The sequence below is a fragment of the Vanellus vanellus genome (genome assembly GCF_965231255.1).
Source record: "Vanellus vanellus genome assembly, chromosome: 9".
Taxonomy (NCBI): Eukaryota; Metazoa; Chordata; class Aves; order Charadriiformes; family Charadriidae; genus Vanellus; species Vanellus vanellus.
The window spans coordinates 2,607,821-2,629,840 of record NC_138914.1 but is presented as its reverse complement, the minus strand read 5'-3'; the positions used below and the strand labels follow the sequence as shown (position 1 = coordinate 2,629,840).

The following is a 22,020-nucleotide window of genomic DNA, read 5'->3' as shown; positions in this document are numbered from 1 at the left end:
TAATTTCTCCCCAGTTTTTCCACGGTTCCTCTGCAGCTTTGGAAAGAAAAATACTTCTGCCCTCGTTTTCCCTTGAGGTTGTCCCCACGAGCCCTGGCAGCTCTGGCTGTCGCTGGAGGGCAGGATTTCGCCCTGCTAATGTCTTGCTCAGCCCTCTCCCTGCTATTTATTACCATTACCTCTTCCACGGCTGCTGGTGTCCTTCGCAATGCAACCAAACTGTGTCTCCATAGGCTTTTCCCTGCAGCAGGGCTGGGGATGCCGGAGAACAGTCTTCAAAGGCTGCTCATCACTTTCGTGGCCAAATAGCTCTCATTTCTGCGTATCACGTTCTCTTAGGACGTAACAAAAGCGATTAAGTGGGAACAGGGATAGTTCTCTGTAAAATACCTGTCTTCTGGGTGGAGCTGCTGGCAGCCCCAGCCACGCCGGGGTGGTGGAAGAGGTGCGCACAGCTCGCAGGAACCCAGACCCTTAACGTGCACACTCAGAGCCCAGCAAGTTTTTTGCCAGCCTTTGGCACCCCGTTGTCCACCGTCGGGCGGTGATGTGGCTTTGCCCTATGGCTTACAGCTGCTGGAAGGAAAGAGCCTTCATGGGCTCGCTTTGCCCGTGCTGAGGGGTCCCAGCCCGGCTGCGCTCTCCGCTCTCCGGCCTCTGCTCCTGGGAGCAGTCCCATCTCACTGCAAGATGCTCCAGTTTTTCCCAGCACGCGTGGTCGTTAGCTAAAGAGCCGCCTCTCGGCACTGGTTTTTAAGCAGTGGTTGCAGCGGGTCTCCAGGTTTATTTTTCAGCGCCGGGGCAGGTGCTGAGCTGGCAGCGCATCGCCGGCACCGCCTGAGCTTTCGCGTTTTTCTCCTGGCAGTGCCTGGTCACCTGCGGGAAAGGGCACAAACACCGCCAGACCTGGTGCCAGTTTGGAGAAGATCGACTGAACGACAGGTTTTGCGATCCCGAAACGAAGCCGGAGTCGGTGCAGACGTGCCAGCAGCAGGAGTGTGCTTCGTGGCAAGTGGGGCCGTGGGGCCAGGTACCGCGGAGCTGCCACGGGGCTCCCAGCCAGCGGGTGCCGGGTGCTGGGGGCCGAGGCTGGGTGATACCCTTTCGTCCAAGTTCAGCCGCGTAACTGCGTTAATTGATTCGCACGCCAAAGCAGCCCTCTGCTCGCTTGGGTTCAGCGGATGGGCAGCAATAACAGTACCTGCCCTTTGTGCTAAATTTAATCTGTGTCATTCTAAATTGGCCGTGATTTTCCAAAAAAGGGGTTTCCGAGGTTACGCTCCTAAATCCATATTTAGGCACATAAATACACGGCCTAATTTTCACAGGAACGTTGCTCCCGTTGAATAGCTGTTGTTGCTTTTAATGTTTTCCAGTTTCTGGGTTGGTGAGGGCTTTTTTTCTGTTAAAATACAAGTTGCTCATTTCTCCCAGAGTGTTCTGGCATCTCCTTTTCCACAAAGCTGTTAGCTCTTGCCTTTAAAAAACAGCAACAAACCCAGACCAGTTGTCCCAGTCAGACTTACTTCCCATCAGCAAAATTATTCACTAGCTGCTCGGGCTACCGTGGGGCCGAACAGCCTGTGTTAAGGGAGGATATGATGCCGGTTCCGCCAGACTGCGGTTTACTGTGGGCAGCGAAGTAAATCATCTAACTGCTTGCACCTTCGTTCCTGGGCAAGCAAGTGAAGCGTGTGAGGCTCTGGTGGGCGCAGTGAATTAAAACTTTGGCTTAATTTAGAGCTGAAATGCATGAAGTGGAGAGACACCAGAAGGGAAGCGGGGCTTTATTTTTGCTGCTCACGCTGAGTGCCTCAGCGCAGGCGGGGCTGATTAATACTTTCTAAGGGCAGCGGCTACTCAGACCCAGCACGTTTTTCTCCTATCTGTCCTCTCCCAGTGCACAATGACCTGTGGCCAAGGCTACCAGATGAGAGCGGTGAAGTGTGTCGTGGGCACCTACATGTCAGTGGTGGATGATAACGAGTGTAATGCTGCAACCAGGCCAACAGATACCCAGGTAAATCCTCCTGTCCTGTCTCCATCTTTTGCCAGCGTGTGTACGGAGGCATCCAGGCTGCAGCGTCAGGGGATGTCTTGCTGCGGCAAACGCTTTTCCCGGATGCCAGCCCACGCAGAGCAGTATCTTGGTCCTCTAAGAGCTCACGAGCTGAAGAAGCAGTAGCAGATGAATATTGGAAAACAACCAGAGAGTAGAAGAGTACTTTGGCTTGCGCGGGGTCTGGGATGCCTGGCTGCGGTCTGGGCTCACTTGGCTGCAGGACCGGTGCTGCGTGGTACAAACAACAACTAGGGACCGTCGTTTCTTGTCTGCTGCACGTGACAATATAGTGTGTGCGCCAGCCACGGGTCCAGATGCATCCCCCCCAGCCGGATAAATTGAGAAATGCTGCACACCCTTTGCAGATTTGCTGAAGAGGCTTTCCGTGCTGTGTCGCTGGTACTTAGAAGCAAACGTGTAAATTCCCATTTCAAGCAGAGGATGTGTCCAGGGCGTCTGAAGGAATTGAATAAAACAGAACATTACCATCTATCTGTCATCTAGGAGAGTTGTAGTGCTGACGCCCTGCCCAGCTTCAGTCCAGCATGACTTCACAGAGTTTAACTAAGGCCACGACATTTAGGAAAGGGGCTTTTTCCCATGTATGGAGACCAATTGCACTATAGTCAAGGGGAAACAAACCCACTTGTCATCAGGCATCGCTTGGCACGCGCGTCTCCAGTGTAAGTAAAATCACAGCAATGCGGAAATCACTTGTGCCATTTGTCAAGAGCCGCTCTCTCCCTCGCAGTGACGATCAGTATTAATTTCCTTTTTGGCAACGACTACTCGTAGGCTCATGGAGTAAAGTCATGGCTATTCATCATTTCTGTTGCCAGACCTCCCAGGAGGTCCAGACAGGACCAGAGCCCTCCTGTTAGGCACCGTACCAAGGCTGAGCAGAACGACACGCCTGTCCCCAAAACTTCCAAGCTTAGCGTGTGGTGGAGATCAGCACATGGATACAGGTGGTCTGCCGGGCTGGAGGGAATCAAAGGGCTGCAATCAGCTCAGCAGCGTTACCTTTATTAAGTGGGCTGTAGGTCTCGTGCTGAAGGAAGGGAGCTTTGAAGGGAGATAAAGTTGAGTTCGTACCAGAACTCTCTTAATGAACTTTCATCTTTTGCCTCAAAACCATCTGGTTCTAATGCATGGAGATGGCACATGGTTATGGGGATCCCTACTGTAGAGTTCCAAAGAAGTCAAAAGTCCACCGAGGTTCTGCTTAGGAAGCCCTCGGGGTATTGGTACCAAATTTTGCCGATTCACCAAGAGGACACAAGGAGAAAGCCTGCCAACGCACAAGCGTGCAGGTCACGGATTTTCAAGATGTTGTGGGTGGTTGCTAATTACATTGAAGAGGAGGTGGTTTAACTGAAACATCTGCAAATTCTTTATTTCCTTCTTTTCCCTCATGTATTTCATGTACAGGACTGTGAAATAGCAGCATGTCCTCCCCATCCAAATAGTCCCGAAGCCAAAAGATCCATATCAGGCATTCACAGGACTCAGTGGAGATTTGGATCCTGGACACCGGTAAGCGTGTATCGTAATACTTTCAGGATTATTTTACAGTAGACAACGTGATATTTTTAAGTGCGTTTGACCAACTTCTTGTCCAAAGCCCTTGAGTAATATAAATCAGGAAACTTTCTAGTGGAGTGCTTGTTGCTCTTCCCCAGTGCTCCGCAACGTGCGGGAAGGGTACCCGGATGAGATATGTCAGCTGTCGGGATGACCAGGGCTCGGTGGCCGACGAGTCAGCCTGTTTCCACCTGCCGAAGCCGTCAGCCACGGAAATGTGCACCGTGACGCCCTGCGGGCAGTGGAAGGCCTTGGAGTGGAGCTCTGTAAGCATCGCGCCGTCTCTTGCAGGAGAGCCTTATAGACCTCGTTGCTGGAAATGTGTTTCGTTAATCTGTCACGCTTGCTCTTTTATAACTGGGGAGATTAAGGTTTTCTGCTGTTCGTTATTAGCAATAGCTGTCTGCCTGATTTTCAAGGCTGGAAATGTGACTGTGTCTCCTTTTCCCACTGTAATGCAGTGCTCGGTGACTTGTGGTCAAGGTAAGGCAACGCGACAAGTGATCTGCATCAATTACAGTGACCAGCTGGTGGATAGGAGCGAGTGCGATCCAGACGACCTCCCTGCCACCGAGCAAGACTGCTCCATGTCTCCTTGTCATCCAAACAGCCATGACTACGGCAGGCCCATCCACCCTTTCCTCTATCCGGATCATCGCCTGAAACTGCACCCCGGAGGCAGCCCGAACCGCAACCGTGCACACGTACCAGGAGGCAATCAGTGGAGGATTGGCCCCTGGGGTGCTGTAAGTGCCCTGATTTTCTTATTCCTGCTTTGGGTTTTGTTGGGTTTTTTTATTCTCCCTGGGCTAATCCAGGTTTTTCTTAACACCACCACTCAGGCGAAAGGGAGACCCTTCTCTCCCCGCGTTCTGCTCTCTGCTCACACGAGCGAGCGTTGCAGTAGGGCGCAGGCATCGCTTCTCAGCCTCTCACACCTCCTGTCTCCGAGGCTCTCCAGGCAGAATGCCGCCGGCATCATTTTCCATGATGCAAAGGCCAACCTCTGCTTCTTGGCCGTCTCCCGGGACATTTACAGCTGTGCGGAGCTGTTGCCAAAGCACAGCAGAGATTTGATGCCAGCTCCTCTCACTCCAACCAGTTTGCAGCGCTTTATCATGGAAGTCCCTAAAGGGACTTAAGCACAAATGGGATGTCAAGCACTGCATTAAGGGCGATGGGGATTACTCACCTGCTTAAGACTAGGCTTGTGGTTATTTTCTTTGCTTAGTCAACACCTAAGTCATTGCCCTGCTATTAGTAATAGCTGGGGTTTGAAGTTAATAGTGCCTGTTAGCTGTATTAAATTTCTTAGCTGTGCATTCCCACGGTGCAAGGCGCTGGGAAGGAGCTGGGAACGCAAAATTATTCCTGGACTCAACGAAGCTGTGGGCAATTGTGTCTTCCAGTGCTCTAGCACGTGTGCGGGGGGGTTCCAGCGGCGGGTCGTGGTGTGCCAGGATGAAAACGGATACACCGCAAATAACTGCGATGAGAAAAGCAAACCCGTGGAGCAGAGATCGTGCGAATCTGGCCCCTGTCCTCAGTGGGCTTATGGCAACTGGGGAGAGGTGAGTGCACCGTTCATCCCGGGCTCCCTGCGCAGGGGAAGGCTTTCATTAGCAGGTGGTTGAAAAATGGGAGAGGGATATTGCAGTGACATTCATTAGAAAGACTGGAGCGTGAAAGGCAGCCTGTGATAAATGAGTGAACCCTAGCAACTGCTTGGTGGTGTTTTCTTTTCCATTTGTCACGGGAAAATTTTCTTCCCAGGCAAAAGCAAATTCTACAAAAATTGAGATATTTTTTTTTTTCTTTGAGAAGTCTAGTTTAACTGAAGGCCTTTTCTCATAATAAAAACACTGCTCCGTTCTGCAAATTCATCTGAGACGAGCAATTAGAGACGCTAACCTCCAGTATCGCATTGGGTCTGGCGATATCCCTGTGAAGCAGCATTGAACGGCTTTGGGAAGCAAGAAGCTGAAGGGGCTGATGCCCCGTCTGAGGCTCATGCAGCGTTTGGGGGGGGATTTGGCCGGAGTGGGTTGGTTGGGAACAGAAACAGCCGTCGGGTCTCGAGAGGTGCTAGTGCTTTGAGCGAGCGGTCGGCAGTATTTTCGCTGCCCAGACGGTGATTGCTCTGTCCTCTGCTGACTTCCAGTGCACGAAGCCATGCGGGGCAGGGACAAGAACGCGGCTGGTGGTGTGCCAGCGCCCTAATGGAGAAAGGTTTACGGATCTGAGCTGTGAAATCCTTGACAAGCCGCCGGACAGAGAGCAGTGCAATGTGCAGGACTGTCCTAGAGATGCTGCCTGGAGCGCTGGTCCTTGGAGCTCGGTACGACCATAAACTTTCTCTTTGTGAACCGTTTTGTGGATATCCCATAGCAACAGATTTAATTTGCTTCAAACCAAGGTGCTAATGCTTCGTGTCTTAAAGCTGCACTTAAAGAGGATTATTGACAATATATTCAGAATAACACCTGTTCAGGAAGGGCTTACATTAGGGGAGCTCGAGTCCTTTAATTTAAAAGGCACTTTCTGCTAAGTAGCCACCTTTGTCCGTTTTATTACACTCTGCGAGCGCTGTGCATTACGAGTCTTGGTTCTGACTGAGTTCTTTGCATATGGATTTAAAGCTGACATTTAAGCAGTACATTTCCATTGAAGTTAAATTGTTCTGACGTTTAATGGTAATACTGCACTGTGCACCTACTGGTTTACCAGTCACGCGTTCTCTGCCAGAAGCGAGACGACAGGGGAAAACGTGTACTAAATGGCATCAAATCCCAAGTGTGTACCAGTGAGTACAGACGTGTGTGCGTGTCCCTACCTGCCCCCGCACACAGCTATATAGAAACACGTGTGCCTTCACACCCGTGTGAACGCTCTATTTCTGTTCCCGTGTGTATATAATATGAGTGTGTTGTACTGTGCAAAGGCACCTGTAAGCCGTCCTCCTGCGGCGCTCTGGTTCTGGAGAGTTATTGCCTGGCCTGATCTCCAGCTGCTGCTCTAGATACCGTTAAGTCAGCAAGGCACCAGCAAGGCGGTGGAAGGCTTAAAACGCTGGGAGTTTTCTAATAACAAAGCAGCGTTTGGAGCAGCGTTGTTTTACGCTGCTCCTTTGCCGCTGGAGGAATCTGCTGCAGAGATGCTTTGCCATGGCGGAGCAGCCCTGAGCCGGGGGGCTGGGATGCTGGGATGCTGGTTTTGGGTCTCACGGCTTTGAAACTCTCCCTGCCCAGAGCAGCACCTTCTGCTCCGCGCGGAGCCCCGCTGTGCCAAGGCGAGCATCGCCTGGGGCGCTTCTGGCACGCTGGAAACCACGGACCCTGCCGGTTTTGGAGCGGCCTGCAAACAAACGTTGATCTTTGTTGCGTGTTTTGATATAAAAGCGTTTGAAGACGATTTAAAACCAAAAAAAAAAAGAAAAAAAAAAAAAAAAGAATTAATCTGACTCAAAAGCACTTTATAGGAAAAGAAAAAAAAGAGAGGCCTGTTTGTAATGCATCGGATTTCCGTAATTGTCATGGTTTGAAAAGTCATCTTGCTAAAATGTAACCGCGCTCTGGTTTGGTTTCTGCGGGTGCTTTCAGTGCCGCGGACGCCTTCGATATTTTTTTACCATACCTCAGTGAGTGATGCAATAGCCATAAAACTTCTGAACTGGTGTTCCTACGGTGCTTCACCAGTACAAGGGACAGCGATACGAAATATTTCCTTTGAGGTGCTAATGGATCACTTGTGCGCTGATATAGTTGGTGCTAAAAACGAGCGAGGTGAGCTAAGCAGAGCCGGCAGCCCGCGCGGCGCCTTCCCCGCACGGAGTTACCGGCTGGGAGCCGCTGCCAACCTTTGTGCCGGACCGTTGGCAAGAACCGAAGGCGTGGGCCAGAGTTGTGGTGCGTTTTGGTGTCGCTCAGCGTTCAGCCTCTCCACAGCCGTCGAGGAGCGGGCTGCGGGGCCGCGTCTGCGCCCCTCCCTTGGAAATGCAGGCCGCAGTCCTGCCTTCTGGTCTGCGGTGGGGTTTTGGGTTGGATTTTTTTTTTTTCCCCACCCAGGAACAATTCCCTCGACTCTACTTAAGTCGTATTATTACCCTTGGTGGGTTGTCCTTGCTCGGTCTCCTGGGAGGGGGCGGGATGTCGAGCAAACAGGCAGAGGGCGAGGGGCATCTCCTCCCGGCAGCCCCCCGGCCTCCCGCCGGGGAAGGGGCTGCGGAGCCTCAAAACGACGGGATTTTTCAGGTCTTTTTACAGAGGTGTCCTTTGGCTCTGACGTAGGGGACCCCAGAGCTGTTTGAAGACTGAATTGTGTCTCTGGGGTCAACAGGGCCTCGTGTCCCTCCTGCGAAATACTCCACGTTGTATGTCTACCTCGTGCTACTACTGTAGGTAGTAACATCCAAATTGTTTTTTTCTTCAGTGTGGTATCACCTGGGTTTGCTTTAGCTCTGTCATCGGTTGCAAACATCATTCTGTAGCTGTACATACTTCATCTGTTGGGATGGAGTGTCACTACCATATTTTTTTGGTCACTTTTGAAACAAGAGTATAGTATTAGCTGAAACTTTTCAGCGGTATGGATTTATGTATTTATGTAAAAGTGTATTTATTTTTCCAATATTGTTATTTAATTTTATATAAATATTGCATACATTTACGATGTTTAATGTTAATGTTGAACAGTGAAAATTAAAGACAAGTAGAATGTAATCATAAAATGAATTTGTATAATGATTTCTTGAGTCTTTTGCTAAATTAAGATCATATACTTAGTTTTGGTATCTTTTACTAAATTTTCGGAAATGGTGCTGCAACGTTCCGTCTTCTGACTCGCTTTTCTTTTACTTGCTTTGTTCTCCAACAGAAACTGTCGTTCTCAATAATTAAACAAACACAGTTAAAAGTGTATGAATTACGAAGTTTGGATAACTAATTTCTTGCCAGCCGATTGGCTTAGCTTTACTCAAGTTTCAGTGAAATTAGTGCTGTGAAATGCGTACAAATTAAAGCTGAGAGAGTCTGAAGAGTCCAACCCGCAGTCCTCAGGCGAAATTCCACTGGGATTTTATAGAGTAAACAAGTGATTTTTATCTGGATGGTTAAATCCAGGTTTTAAAGAGATAATTAAATGAATAAACAGATTCTGTATGTAAATGATAATTTTATAACGGGAGACTGGTGAGATACCTTGTCATTATAATGTACGTTCAAAGAGGACTAAGAGGAGGTGACGCTTTTTATTTCCTTGCTTATTTAAGAACATGTATTTAAACACCGCAGAATTTGTACGCCATGTGATAGACCTGACCTTTTTATTAAAACAACGCTTTAGAAAACATGCAGAGACTGTCACCAGGATACAGAGAGTGTTTTTTCTCCTCTGAGTGCCTTATGGTATGAATGCAGATCTCCATACGCCCTCTCGAACACCGAGAGGAAATCTCACCATGTTCTCCAGAACGAGGGAGATGCTCACAAAGAGTATTATCCGTCGCTTGACTTAACACCCGAGACTGAACCCACTTCTCACAGAGCAGATCTGCTCCTTGTAATAATCTCCGTGAAATTTTGGTGCTGTAGAGTTTACCATAATATACAGCTGTATCCTGAATTTATGAATAATGCTGAATTCGCTTATGGTGGGCTTGTCGTTCTTTCCGAGTTAGGGAGCAGGCGCAGATATAAGGTAAAACTGTTATGTCTCACAGCGCCGTGTCCTGGTTCAGTCGGGTGAGACATTTGAGCTTCACTGCGCTGGCACAGTAACCATTTGGATTTGACCTGTAGAGAATGGGCGGGTGGGGGGTTGGATTTGTTTTTTGTTTGGTGGTTGGGTTTTGTTGGGGTTTTTGGGGTTTTTTTTGTTTGTTTTTTTTTTTTCCTAAAAAAGATTATAATTTTAAAAGTAATCTTTGTGAAGTACTTATCGCTCTCGGGTGTCGAAAGCTGTAGCTGCTAACGCAGTGGTTGTGTAGCTCTCGGTGCCCGCGAAACGGCGGTGTGTGCTTCCCAGCTCTTTCTCAAAGCGGCAGTAATGCCGGTATCGCAGTCTTTGAGGGCCTTTTGATCTAACAATGAAGAATTGGAAGCTTAGCGTAAAACAGTTAGGATATTAACTGGCTAAGCGCCCAACCCCGTTACTGTCCGTGTGAATTCAGGTCTGGGTTAGGACATTGATGCCGTATCCCCTTAGCCAGAGCTGGAAGCTGGTGGCATTGAGGGCTTTGCAGGGCTCTTCGGCTGCAGGCAGGGATGTGGGTAGCGGGGAAGGGGCTCTGGACTCGGTGGGAAGCGGGAGAACTGCCTGGCCAACACCCGTGTCAGGGAGCTGGCGCTCAGGAATTTTAATCTTAAAACTGGTGTCAATGGAAAGTGCAGGTTATTTGTATTTAATTCTGTCAAAGCCCCAACACGTTGTTTATAAAATGCCCTCCCCGTGAAGCTGGCTGAAAATAGGCTGTTCAACAGCAATATTCTCCATGTCGTTGTTCTGATAATACTCTTAGCAGGCAGGATGTCAGCTCTTGCTAAGGCAGAAGCGATAACCAGGGGCAGATTTGGTTGCAAGTGTATATAACTCTGCTGTTCTCTTCCTCTCTTCTGCAGAAAATGAATTTGCTGTGACAGCAGCATTACTGAGCTGCTGTATGAGTCTTTACACGTGTTTTTGCAATAACAAAGCCATCTTTGAAAATGAAGTGATAGGCACGCTGAACTCTCCAGTCACTCAGTGATTCACGTTGCTTTTTCTGTCCTTCATTCATAGATGTTGGCTCAGGCTCCGAGACTGCGACAGCCAGTCCGTATTTCTCTGTAGTGCCAGGTATTATCAGAAAACTAATAAAAACAATCCTTCCCGCGAGAGCCTGTTGGGGAAGGACAAATGTTGCCGCAGCAGAGGAGGGCTGCACGTACGGTCCCAGCACCCGCATCCCAGGCAGAGGGATGCACTGGGTGGCTTGCACGCCTTTAGAAAAACATATAGAAATAGATGCTTCAGTGAGGACTGACTAAAGCTGATCCAGACCAAAATGAGAACTTGGTAGCCCGTGGGTATCCCCAGCCGTGTGTCGGAAGCTGTCTGTGTGTCGGGGCTGTTCGCTGGGCGCTCAGGCTGGCCCGCCAAGGCTGCTGTCCCTCTGGGGCGCCTGGCTGTCTCCCCTCCAGGAGCAGTCAGACCGACTGACTCCAGGCACTGCCGGTTCGGTGTGTTGATGAAAGGCAAGAAGTTGTCTGCTTTGGTTCCCCAGTCAGAAAAAGGCCTTTGAGAGTGCAGACCTCTTTGCTTTTGTTTAAAAAAAAAAAAAAAAAAAAGGCAAACCAGACACATTTCAGCCCTTCCCTGTGCTCCCTGCTGTGTGTCACCCACCCAGAGCATCCCACCGGCAGTGCCCAGCTTCAGCCGCCCTCCGAAACTGCACGTCCCTGGGTGATAGCTGGGGTGGGCAGAGCCGTGCCGGCTCTCTTACCGTCCACCTATTCGCTGCCTCGTGCCCTCTCAGAGCTGGTCCCAGAGGGTAAATGCAGTTGGGGTTTTCGTTTGAAGATTTTCAGCCTGTTGCTCCTCCGGGGCAGCGGTGATGGATGCTCCTGCGGCTCTTTCTCAGCTCAGTGCCCGCTGTCCCTGCCCAGGCTCAGAGCCACAGCTGGGGGCTCTAAGCTGGTTACAGGTGGGTGAGGCCAGTGGTACCCAGCTGCCTGGTAGAGGAACATCACTTTATTCCTCTTTTGCTACTCTAAAATCTCCAATCTTTATTTTCCTTTCCATTTTTGTTGTGTGCCTGTCATCGCCAAACATCTCTCGTTGCCACTCCTGTTTCTCCTTAAGTAAGGAGAACTATATAGGTATACTTTTGCTCTCGGTTCTGCTGTCTCCTGTTTGCTAGCGTTGGTGCTCCGTGGGCAGGAAAACAACCATCGACACCCGTCTGCTACCCTGCAGGTGAGGGACCACCCTGCGGCGCTGCGTGCTTAACGCTGAGCTGCACTTCAGCCCTGCGAGGAGCTGATCCAGCAAAGCGCTGATTTCCTGCAACTTCAATGCTCAGCTGTCGCGATCCCCAGTCCTCCCTTGCAGGCGTGCCTTAGGCTCCGCACCCCTCGCGATCTGACCCGGTGGTTAAATCTAGTGTCTTTTAGTCTGATGGAGAAGGAAAAGGACTGGGCAGGAGCGTCCCCTCTAACCTCCCGAATGCAGTGCCAGAATGCGGGGGAAGTGGGGACGTGCCGGGGCAATGAGCTGCAGAAAAGGGCCGGTCTCGTCTGCTCTCCTTCCATAGCCTCTCCTACTGCCACTGCCAGGACAGAAGCGAGCTGGACCAGTGGTTGGACTCAGGAAGGTTATTTTCTTGTATCTTGAAACTTTTCCCCCCACCCCCTGATGTTCCCAAGTTCCTCAGTGCACCTTCCCAGTCAGAGCAGGTAACTCCATTAGTATTCACTGGTGGTTCTCACCGTGTGATAGTCCAACCCATGCTTCTCTCCTAACTTACTGCAAAATACTTGCCTTTCTCCTCCCAAAGAAGTGCAGGGGCTGTGTGGCTGCATTTGGTGCTCCTCTGTGGTTGCCCTTTTACGCCTTCCCTCTTACACGCTTTCTCAATCAGATGGCCATTTTCTAAGCTGTGCACAGTTGGCCTCAACTTCAACAAGTGGTGGGACTGCTGTTCAGCCCTGGCTGCCTTCAGCCTTCGTGTCGCAGTTGGCCCGTCCGTGGCTGCTGGCTTCGTAAAGTCTGCAGAGCTCCTATACGTGTGCGTGTATGCACACGCTCACACACACAGGACAAATAAAGCAATAAATAAAAGGGCGATTGTTGGGAATGTTTGTCTCCCAAAGCACCGGCTTTGAGTGCGGTAACTGAAATACGCATTAGACCGCAGGAGGAGGTGCGTTAGCGCAGTAACACGCTTGCAAGGATGAGCTGTGAGGTTCAGCATCTTCAAGCAGACCCCTGCGCGGGGCGTTGGGAGGTCTGCGTGCGGTTTTGCCCATATTCCGTATTCCCACTGCGTACCCCGCACTGCAATATTTGCTGTTGCTCAGATCCTAGGGATTGCAGCATTTAGAAACGAGGACGTGTGACGATGAGGGGCACTAAGCACAAAGACATTTACTGTGTTTCTAACTTTCCTGGTGACTGATTTGTGCAGTCATTAAGGAAAAACGATGTAGTCAATCTTGTTCCAAAGGCGCTTAATGCTCTAGTCATGTTTTAATTTTCGCTAGCTCACAGGGGAGGCCGGTGAGCCAGCAGCACGGATGAAAATCTGTCTGATGCCGCAGACCGTATGCAGGCTGACAAACAGTATTTCATCCCTACTGCATTAAGCCAAGATTTTTCTTTATAAAACCAGGGAGCAAGAAGCAGCCCAGTGCTCCCACAAACCCCCCGTGCGATGCACACCTGTGAAATAGGGCTGATGTTCCTTGGAGAGCTCTTTGCTTTGTGCTTCGCTCCATCCGACACGGAGGAGTCCTATTTTTGAATGGAACTTCTACATGGTATTATAATGCAACTGTTCGCTAAAAATATGAAGGGTCAGTTAGTCTGGGCTGCTTGCTGCTTTCTTAAAAGTACCACAGCATGACAAATATGCTTCATCAGTGCCTTCCACATCCCATTGTACTGGCGTCCTTGGGTAGCTCACACGTCTCCTCCTAAGTTGAGGCAATGCCATCTAATGCCTCCCCCCCTGGAGACACCTGCGGTGGCTATTTGGGGGCTTTTGCTTGTTTGTTGTTCAGGTTAAATGGTGTGGAGCAGGGCAGGGATGCCGCTTTTAAGGTAGTTTTGCGTGTTCGCGGCCCTGCTGGTTTCTGCCCGCGGTGAATCTTTGTACGGGACGGAACAAGAGGGTGGGGGGAAAGAGTGGGAGAAGGTGCTACTTACTGGGTGGACACCACAGAAGAGGAGGTGCGTGGCTTCTCCTCCTGCTGCAGTTACCTGCTTTTCTCCTACATACCGCGTGAGGTTTCCCAGCTCGGGGAAATTACTGTATTGACTTCAGTGCTCAGGGCCTTAAACCTTGCGGGACTTGGAAGAGCCCAGGAGCATCCTTTCCTCTGGGGCGGTCTGTGGTGACAGAGGAATGGGCTCCAGACACACCGGTCTCTTCCCTCTGCTGCAGCAGCACATCGAGTTGTAACTTTTTCTTTCAAAAATTCCTCTTTTTTTGGTTTTATTTTTGTTTTTTTTTTTTTTTTTAACCTGTTATGAGACATCATCTGCATCTTGGTTTGGCAGCAGGAAGGTGAAGCCTTAGTGGATTGTTTTATTTCTCCCTTTTGCAAATAATCACTTGGGAAACTGTGTGCCTGTGCTGCAGAGCTGAGAGCAGAGCAGCCGGAGGACGGAGACCCCCCGTGCAGTGCGCTGGGAGCCGGCACGGGCGTCCCCTCTCGCCCATGCCCGGGTGCTGCTGGGGGGCACGGGGGCAAAGCCTGCTCTTGTGCGCACCGAGGGCTGCCCTGGGCTCCGGGAGGGCTCCTCGGCATGTTTCCGCATGGGATTTCTGGACAGTGGGTTTCTAAAGCCTCTCCCAGACGGCAGGGCAGTGCTTTGGTGTGTTTCGCCCAGGGCTCTGGTCTAGTCGCCCCCCCTTGAAAGCAGAGACCACTCTCCCCTTTTAAAGGTACAAAAATCAGATGTGTTTTCTGGCTTTGTCCCAGCTAAAATCAGCGTGACCACATGCCCTGCGTGTTATGGTATGGCTCCCTCTTACAGTTTTGCAGGAGAGGAAAGGGAAGCTCGGCGGGGGGAATCCTGCCCAGCCTACCGCCCTCCCACCCCACGGCCACGCACTTCTCGCTGTGCCGACGCGGCCGGGTGTGGGACCACGCTAAAGCCGATCGGTGGAAGAACGGGGTTTCAGACCAGCAACAAATATTTCCTAAACGTCTTCTCAAGCGCTGCGGCCACTGCAGAAACCGCAGCATGGAGCTGCGCCCTTGTTTTAACGCTGTTGCTTGTCTCGCTGAAGCTGAGGGAGTTACCTGCTAGAATGCCTTGCTGTTGTGAAGCTAATTAAGTTAGTTTGGATGCCAAAGAGCCTCTGTTGCTGGAGAACAGGCAAAGGCTCAGGCATTTTCAGCCTTCCAGGAGGGGTTCAGTTGGCGAGGAACGATCCAGGCTTTTCTTGGCGGTGTGTCTTCTCATGTCCTTTGCGCTTGAGAAGCTTCGGACGTACAGAAGTCACAGGGCTGTGATTGCGGAGTTACCAGCATCCGATAGCGGCAGCGGGAGTTATAGCAAGAGCTGACGTGGGTTAAGAGGGTGCTGAAGCGTAACTCGGAGGGTGCGTGGTGGGGCTCTGCTTGTAGCTGGAGATGTTTGCTGACGTCCAGGAGCACGGTCCCTCACGGGAAGGGTGCGCAAAGCATTGCGGGGCTCCGTCGTTTCTCTGTTTTGTTTCATCTAGCACATGTTTCAGCTCAGATTGTTGGAAAGGATGAACGAGGGCTTACTTAAGAGAGCTTGCTTTCCCCATAATCCTTAATGTGTGGAAATCTAAACCTACAAGGATTGATTTTAATTTCCTCCGCAAAGTTGCTCCTGGCGGAATCTGATAAAGCCGTTTTCAGTCTAATGCTTCCCAGCCTCTAGCCCTGCCCTTGGTGAGCTATCGGAGCATACCTATCTCTCGGAATTCATTTGGTGATCACCGCAGCTTGCATTCATTATCTCAGATACCTCCCAAATCGTCGGCTGATGCACGGAGGGCCTGGAAAAGCGGTCTGACAGCATTTTCTGAAACGTTTCACTTTCGGGGGAGAATGCCCTCACATTCTGGCTGGTGGTTGGCTTTTCTGCACCGTGTTGATCTGCCTGTTCGGTGCAGAAAGTTAAGGAGAAGTAGAGCCGCTCCGTAGCTCTGGACTGCTGGGTGCTGCCTCTTTCTTTTCACCAAGATTTGCTTATTTGTGCCCAGGGCTACTGAGTCCTTGCCGTGCCAGCCCGAGCTTGTTGCCAGCCCCCAGCCTGGCAGCGGCACGGCCGTGACACAGCTCCCGGGGGCAGAAGAGGAAGTCACAGCCTCCCGCAGGGGGGTCAGAACCCGGGCCCAAGCAGCCAGATATCTTATACAAATTTTTAAGAGCTTTTGGGGTACGTGTTCTACTTTTTACCTGCTACCAGCCCGGTGAATCAAGTAGCAGCCTTCCTACGTTAGAGAGCTCTTAAGGAACGAGGTGTCCCCTCACCTTCCAGAATGCCGCAGTAGGCGACGCAGCAAGGGTTAGTTTAAAGTACTTTGCGCGTTCTTGGTAAAACAGAATGATCTTCGTCATTCCCCGAACTCTGAAACAGAAAACAAATTTCTGTGGAAACAAAAACACAAGCTTGCCGCGGCGCTGGAGCAGAGCGAGGCATTGCAGGAGAGATTTAGCATCGTGTGCTGACCTTTCTGGAAACAGTTGATATGGAAATATTTTTGTTGTATTTATTTGAACTTTTTTTCCTTGCATTTATTTAAGCTAGGCAGTATATTTATTAGAAAAAATCAGCAGCATGCCAATCCCCGGTTGTTGGCATGTTGACAAAACTAATCATGCAATAACCATAATACCCTTAAATCTGTGCTCAAATGCTTTGATCCTAATGCCATCGGGAAAGTCCTTTTGTTCTTATTCTCTGGGTAAAGCACCAGGTGCGACTGCGGTGGTTGTAGGAGATAATAAAGATAGTAACAAGAGGAAGGTTTACTAGAGCCTTTAGCGTAATGGCTATAGCTGATTTTTGAAATAGTACTTCTCTACTATTTTATGTGCCACAATCGCCTTGGTTTTTTTTAAGAAACACCACAATGTGTTGTTTTCACACCATCCTCCATGCCTGGCTGCCCTCCCGGGTTCACCCAGGGGTGCTATTTGTGGCCGTGCCTCTACCGCAGGCTGGAGACAGCATTTCGGAGCAACGTTTTCAAGCACTTGAGGGGAGGCGGAGGCGGGCAGACCGCGGGCACGCAGAAGTGCCCGTGATTCTCGACTGTAGGAAGCTGGTGAGTGAAAAAAGTCAATACAATACCTTGGCTACACCTTCGGGGCTGGGTCCAGAGGCAATTAAAAGCAGTAGAAATCTTTCTGTTGACTTCACAGAGCCTTGGATGAGGCTGCTGTTCCGCAGAAAGCCACCCCTCCATCCCCAGTGCTTGGAAGTGTTTTCTACGGCAGGGTGGGGGATAGGAAAGAAATAAAGAAAAAGAAAGAGAAATATGAAAGGAGTGATTTTTGTCTGTGCTGCTCACATGTTTTAAGGACGGCGAGGTCAAAGCTTACCTCACTGTGGCACTGTTGTGGGTAGGTACTGTAAGCGGGCGGCAGCGTTTGCGGCGACGAAGAGTCCTGCTAATGACATGCAGTTTCTCCAGGGCCCGAAATAAATGATGAGGCTGATGGCAGCAGCCAGGTGTATTGCTTCCCTAAGTCACGTGGCGTTGAGGTGAAACCCACTATTGAATTATTTTCTGCATGTGGCTCACATATGCTCACAATCTACGCGCCAAATGAAAGTTGGAAATACCTGAGACGAATTAGAAGGCAGTTACGAAGTAGGCGCTTTGCAAAGGAATTTTCAGTCTCTGATACTCGGTTACATGAGATTATTCAACCTCTCTTTTCTGTCAGTGCAAATGAGATCATAACTCACATGTGCATGAAAGCAAATGGGTGGTTTAGATCTAAAAACGCACAGCTGCCTAACTTTGATTTATATTAAAGACAGACGTAGAAATGATTAATTCCAGCACCTTGGGAATTACATTTAAGTATTAACAAAATTAGGCAAATTATACCTCAACCTCTGAGTGCATCAAGGTATGCACGCAGTCATCTTCTTTGATCATGGGATGGCAAGATAAATGTCAGAACAGGGCTCCACGCCAAAGTTAAGCAATTTGTAGGAGGGGGATAACAGTTTCGGAAATGACTAGCACTATAGTGGTTGTGAGATCAGATACATTATTGTGAGATCAACCGACTTCAGGTCCCCAGAAACGTCCTCGCGCTGTTGTGCAATGTGGTTATTCCTCCTTTAGAATGAGTAGCGGATCCAATGTAGTTTTGAAATTAGAGCAAAGACGCACGTGGCTGTACTGGCTCGGGATGTGGGGCAGGAAAGCGTCCTCATCGAGCCTGTGAATTTACTCTTTAGCTTTGGCTGTCACAGTAAAGTGGCATCAACCTGCATGGAGAGCACTTACTGAGGAGCACTCGGATTTTTGCGAAAGTACGAGCGTTGCCATTTAGTCCAAAGATAGTAAATGGATGAAAGTATTAGAATTTTACAACCGGGTTTGGTAGGATTTGACATTTCCTTCTTGCCGCTGACGTTCATTGCCTGGGGAGAGATGTAGAAAGAATGAAAAAATGAACTTCTGATGAAATGTGAAGGCTTATAAAAATAGGATAACATTAACTCAATCCTTTTTCTGTTGATACTAAAGAAAAAAAAAGTGAAGTGCATGAATCTCGGTAACTCGGGAGAGTCTTACCTTAGACCGAGGCACAGCCTTTCTTCGGGTCCTCAGTGCAAGGCTGAACGTTGCTTTTTGGGGTTTGGGGCCTATCTTGAAATTGGGGCCGGGCTCGGGAAAACTCGGAGGCGGCCATCCCTGCTGCGGGCTCGCCTGGCTTCCTGCCTCTCGCAGAGGAGCTGCATTAGCGGCCCTTAAGCCCTATTGATCACAAGGGACCTCAGCTACCTTTTGTCAACCTGCCGTGGTCTTGCAGCAGGAAAGCAGCCTTTTTGGGCACATCGCTTATACGAAGCTTTTAAGCGGCAACATCCGATCTTATGAGTTGCGTCCATTCCTCCCCACGTCGGTCTGAACTTTTCCATTTCGGAGCAAGTTACTGCTCTCCGGCTGGTTCTTTGTGTGCCTCTTAACACCATAGGGGCTGAGTGAGTTGGAAGTAGTGCTGTAATTTAAAATAATCACAGCTGTCAATGCATACGCCAATTTCTATTCTAATGGATCTTCCAGAGCTGCTACATATATAAATTGTAGTTTTTTAGGTTTCAAATGTATTCATAGACTGGGAAGAGCTTGGGCTGTGCTTTATTTCTTAGGAAATATACTGATGGGGTGGCTCCAAAATGAAGGAAGAAGCCTCATCTCTGCGTGTTTGCTGCACTGTGAAAAGAAAGCAGAACATTTTATATTGAGAGATGGTCGAACCAGTGTGTTTGTGCTCCAGGATTAAACCAGGATGCTTGTGACATAGCATGTAATGACTTGCATAACATGTAATGAAGAAATTGAAGCTGAGTCTCTGGGTGCATCATGCTGAGTAAGAGGCTTGTTCTACACGAAACTGTCATATTAAATTCTTGTCGTGATTCCAAAGCCCTTTGATTCCTAAATCTTTTGGAGGAGACTAATCTGAAATCAAAGTGAAGTTGCTTGGGGTTTGCATGCCAGAAGTGGTCACATTTGAAAAAGTTCAGTGAACCTGCAGAGGGAGGTTGAAATTAGTTGCTTCACTACAAAGCTTCCAGCTAACATACCTGCTGATTTGCTTTTTGCTTTGATTCTTCAGGCTCTGCCTTCTTGCCACCTTCTGAGTTGTTTTCAAAATGCATAAATCTTAAGGATGAGCATGTCCTGGTTTCAGTCTGTTTAGTTAAAAAAAAAAAAAAAAAAAAAAAAGTAAATCGGTCTGCACTGGTAAAACAAACGTGAGCTTTAACACCGAGGACACGGACTGCATTTTTCTCTTCTGCCTTCTCCCTTGTGCCGTTATTTCCCTCTGTGAAGGTGTATATAGCGCTTTACTCTCCTGATTTACCAACATTTGACCTCCCTTTGTACCGAGGTAAATGGAAATGGTTCCTTTCAAGTTCTTCTAAGTAGATACTGAGGGCTCCTGCCTTGATCCCTGTAAGGTGGGTCTGCTCCTTTGAAACCAGTGGAGCAATGCCAGGAATCCAGCCTGTTACCCCTGCCGAATGTCAGCTGCTTTCTCTGTTTTGATATTGGCATTTTGGGGGGGGGGGGGGGGAAGGGGGGGGCTTCGTCCAAGAGTATCGTGCAATATTAAGTGCAAATGGGAACGTTTCCAGCGGTTGGATTCTGCCCTTCCCTCTCCCCCTCAGGCTCTGCGTCGGCTGTCGGAGCCCTGGGGATGTGCCTTTTGGGCCAGTTAAAAGAAAATGCCCGGGGTAGCCATGGCCCGTGTATAACCGTGCAGATGGCCCTGCGTGAAAGCTGATCTGTTGTTACTTTATATTTACAGTGTTCTGTCTCCTGTGGAAGGGGCCAAAAGCACCGCAATGTGTACTGTTTGTCAAAGGAAGGGAGGCATGTAGAAGAAGATTATTGCAAGCACCTTGCTAAGCCCAATGTGCAAAAGAAATGCAGAGGGGGCAGATGTCCGAAGTGGAAAGCAGGAGATTGGGGACAGGTGAGACGCGTTGTATACCCTTTTGCACCCTTTGATCTTCTTCCTCCATCCAATTGGCTAGAAGCTGGTTTTCCCATCACTTCTGCCCTCTTGAATTCATCCAGGGTAAAAGTTTTGGGCCAGGTCCTCAGGTGGCGGAAAACAGTGCAGCTTCCCGGAGCAGCACTGATTCGTACCAGCTGAAAACATGGCAACTCGCTTTTAGTATCTGACGGAAAGCACATTCCTTAGTATATAAGATTGAAGAGAATCTGCAATTTATTCATGTTTTCAATATTGTTATTATTTAAATACGTCACATCCCAGGCACAATCTTCCTTAGTTTTGCAAAATCTGAAATTAATTTTATTATCAGCTTCCTGAGAAAGCCTAAAGAACAATCCGAGCTGTTGATTAAAAATGCTTTTCGCTACCTTTTGTTTCTTAACAAGCTCATCAGTTAATTTTGCTTCATTAAAAAGTCAGACACTGATGCATAGAGCAGAGGCTGCTGGAAATGTGAAAGTGCTTGGAGTTATTAAGCATCTTGTTTGCTGAAAGCATAGCTTGAATCCTTGTTTTCCTGAAAATAATGTCTTTGTCATCACCTTGAATCTGCCGCATCAAATTTTTATCTCTGAACCTCGCTTTTCCCTCTACCTCATTAGTGTGCTAATCAGCAGAATTGTCGAAAATCCCAGACTAAATGAACTGTTACTTGTAAAACATCGTGTTCTCTTGCGGTCTGTCGTCCAAATTAAGGTACAAAACACCGACTCGCACTGTGTGCGGGTTCCCTGAAAGATAAACCATTAACATTGCTACAGGCACCCATGCAACTCTTAGGAGCAGGACAGCACACTCTTGTTTAATGTCGACTATTAAAAAAGACAATAAACCCATTGATGATCTATGATTGTTTTCAGACTTGCATTTTTATTTTTTTTTTAATGCTTCCCTTTGGATTAGTAGGATAGCAGTATTTGCCATTACGTGTTTAAAGGTGCTGAGGTCGGGGCCCTTTACCCGAAGGATGGCTGGGAGCGCCCAGGTAGCCCTGCATAGCCCTGTGAAACGCCCAGTACTGCTCCCATTTTGGAAATTAAATCAATATTTTTACCTTTATTGCCTGCAGGGCTGAACCCTCAATTTTATACGGGAAGCCGGGCTGAAAAGAAACGCCAGGCCATTAGATAGTCTTGTCATATCTGATTTGCGCCTTATTTAAAGCGACTGCTCCTGAAAGCAATTTTTTACAGCTAATAATTGTAAACATAATCATGTAATGGTCTGTCGATTGCGTTAAAATACGCCAATGTTAATTGATAAAAGTAAGCGTTTTAAAATTCCCGACATTCCACCGCATGGACGGAGTTAATTTTACGCAAGCGGAGAAAGAAACCCAAGTTAATAGGAGGATGAGGTGATTTATGGCCTGAGGTAATCTCTGGTGACTAGGCAATTACGGGATATTTGTACGCTAATGATAAGACTAAGGAAAGGCAGCGCGTTTCCCGCGCGCGGGGTGGCTCCCCAGCCGGGTCCCTGATGCTCTGGGGGCTCAGCCGGCCGGCGTCTTGCTTGGGTCAAAAATAAAGGGGTAGAAACACCCATTCTGCCGTATCAACCCGGGCTTTCCAAAGCCACGTGAAATGCTCTGGCGTGGCTTCCTTGCGTCCTGAGCCTCACTGGTGCTGGCAAGCAGTTCTTTGCCGGCGGCAGGCGAAAAAGCAGGGCTGTGGAAGTTCGGAGCAGCGCCGGGGCCGTCCCTGCCAGCGGGCTCGCACGGCTTTGCAGAAGACGGAACGTCTCAGAGCAGAGGCGGATTTAGGTGCTGAACTTCTCATTCGGACGGTGAAACAGGCAGGGGTTTGGCACGCAGGATACCCAGAGGTCGGGAGCTAAATGGGCATGGAAACTCCCTGCCACCTTCCCCGACACCGGTGGCACTGTTGAAACTAGGGAGCCACCATCGGCTTGCGCTTA

General features: G+C 49.2%; 1 protein-coding gene across 1 annotated transcript in view; it reads left to right on the top strand.

The window, feature by feature from the left end:
• The window catches only part of ADAMTS9 (ADAM metallopeptidase with thrombospondin type 1 motif 9), an 85,142-nt gene that overhangs the window by 42,819 nt on the left and 20,303 nt on the right, over positions 1-22,020 (top strand). Inside the window, 8 exon segments of the mRNA XM_082487998.1 lie at positions 866-1,030; positions 1,901-2,020; positions 3,494-3,598; positions 3,745-3,912; positions 4,108-4,392; positions 5,056-5,217; positions 5,808-5,984; positions 19,888-20,055. Of these exon segments, the coding sequence (XP_082344124.1) occupies positions 866-1,030; positions 1,901-2,020; positions 3,494-3,598; positions 3,745-3,912; positions 4,108-4,392; positions 5,056-5,217; positions 5,808-5,984; positions 19,888-20,055 (1,350 nt within the window).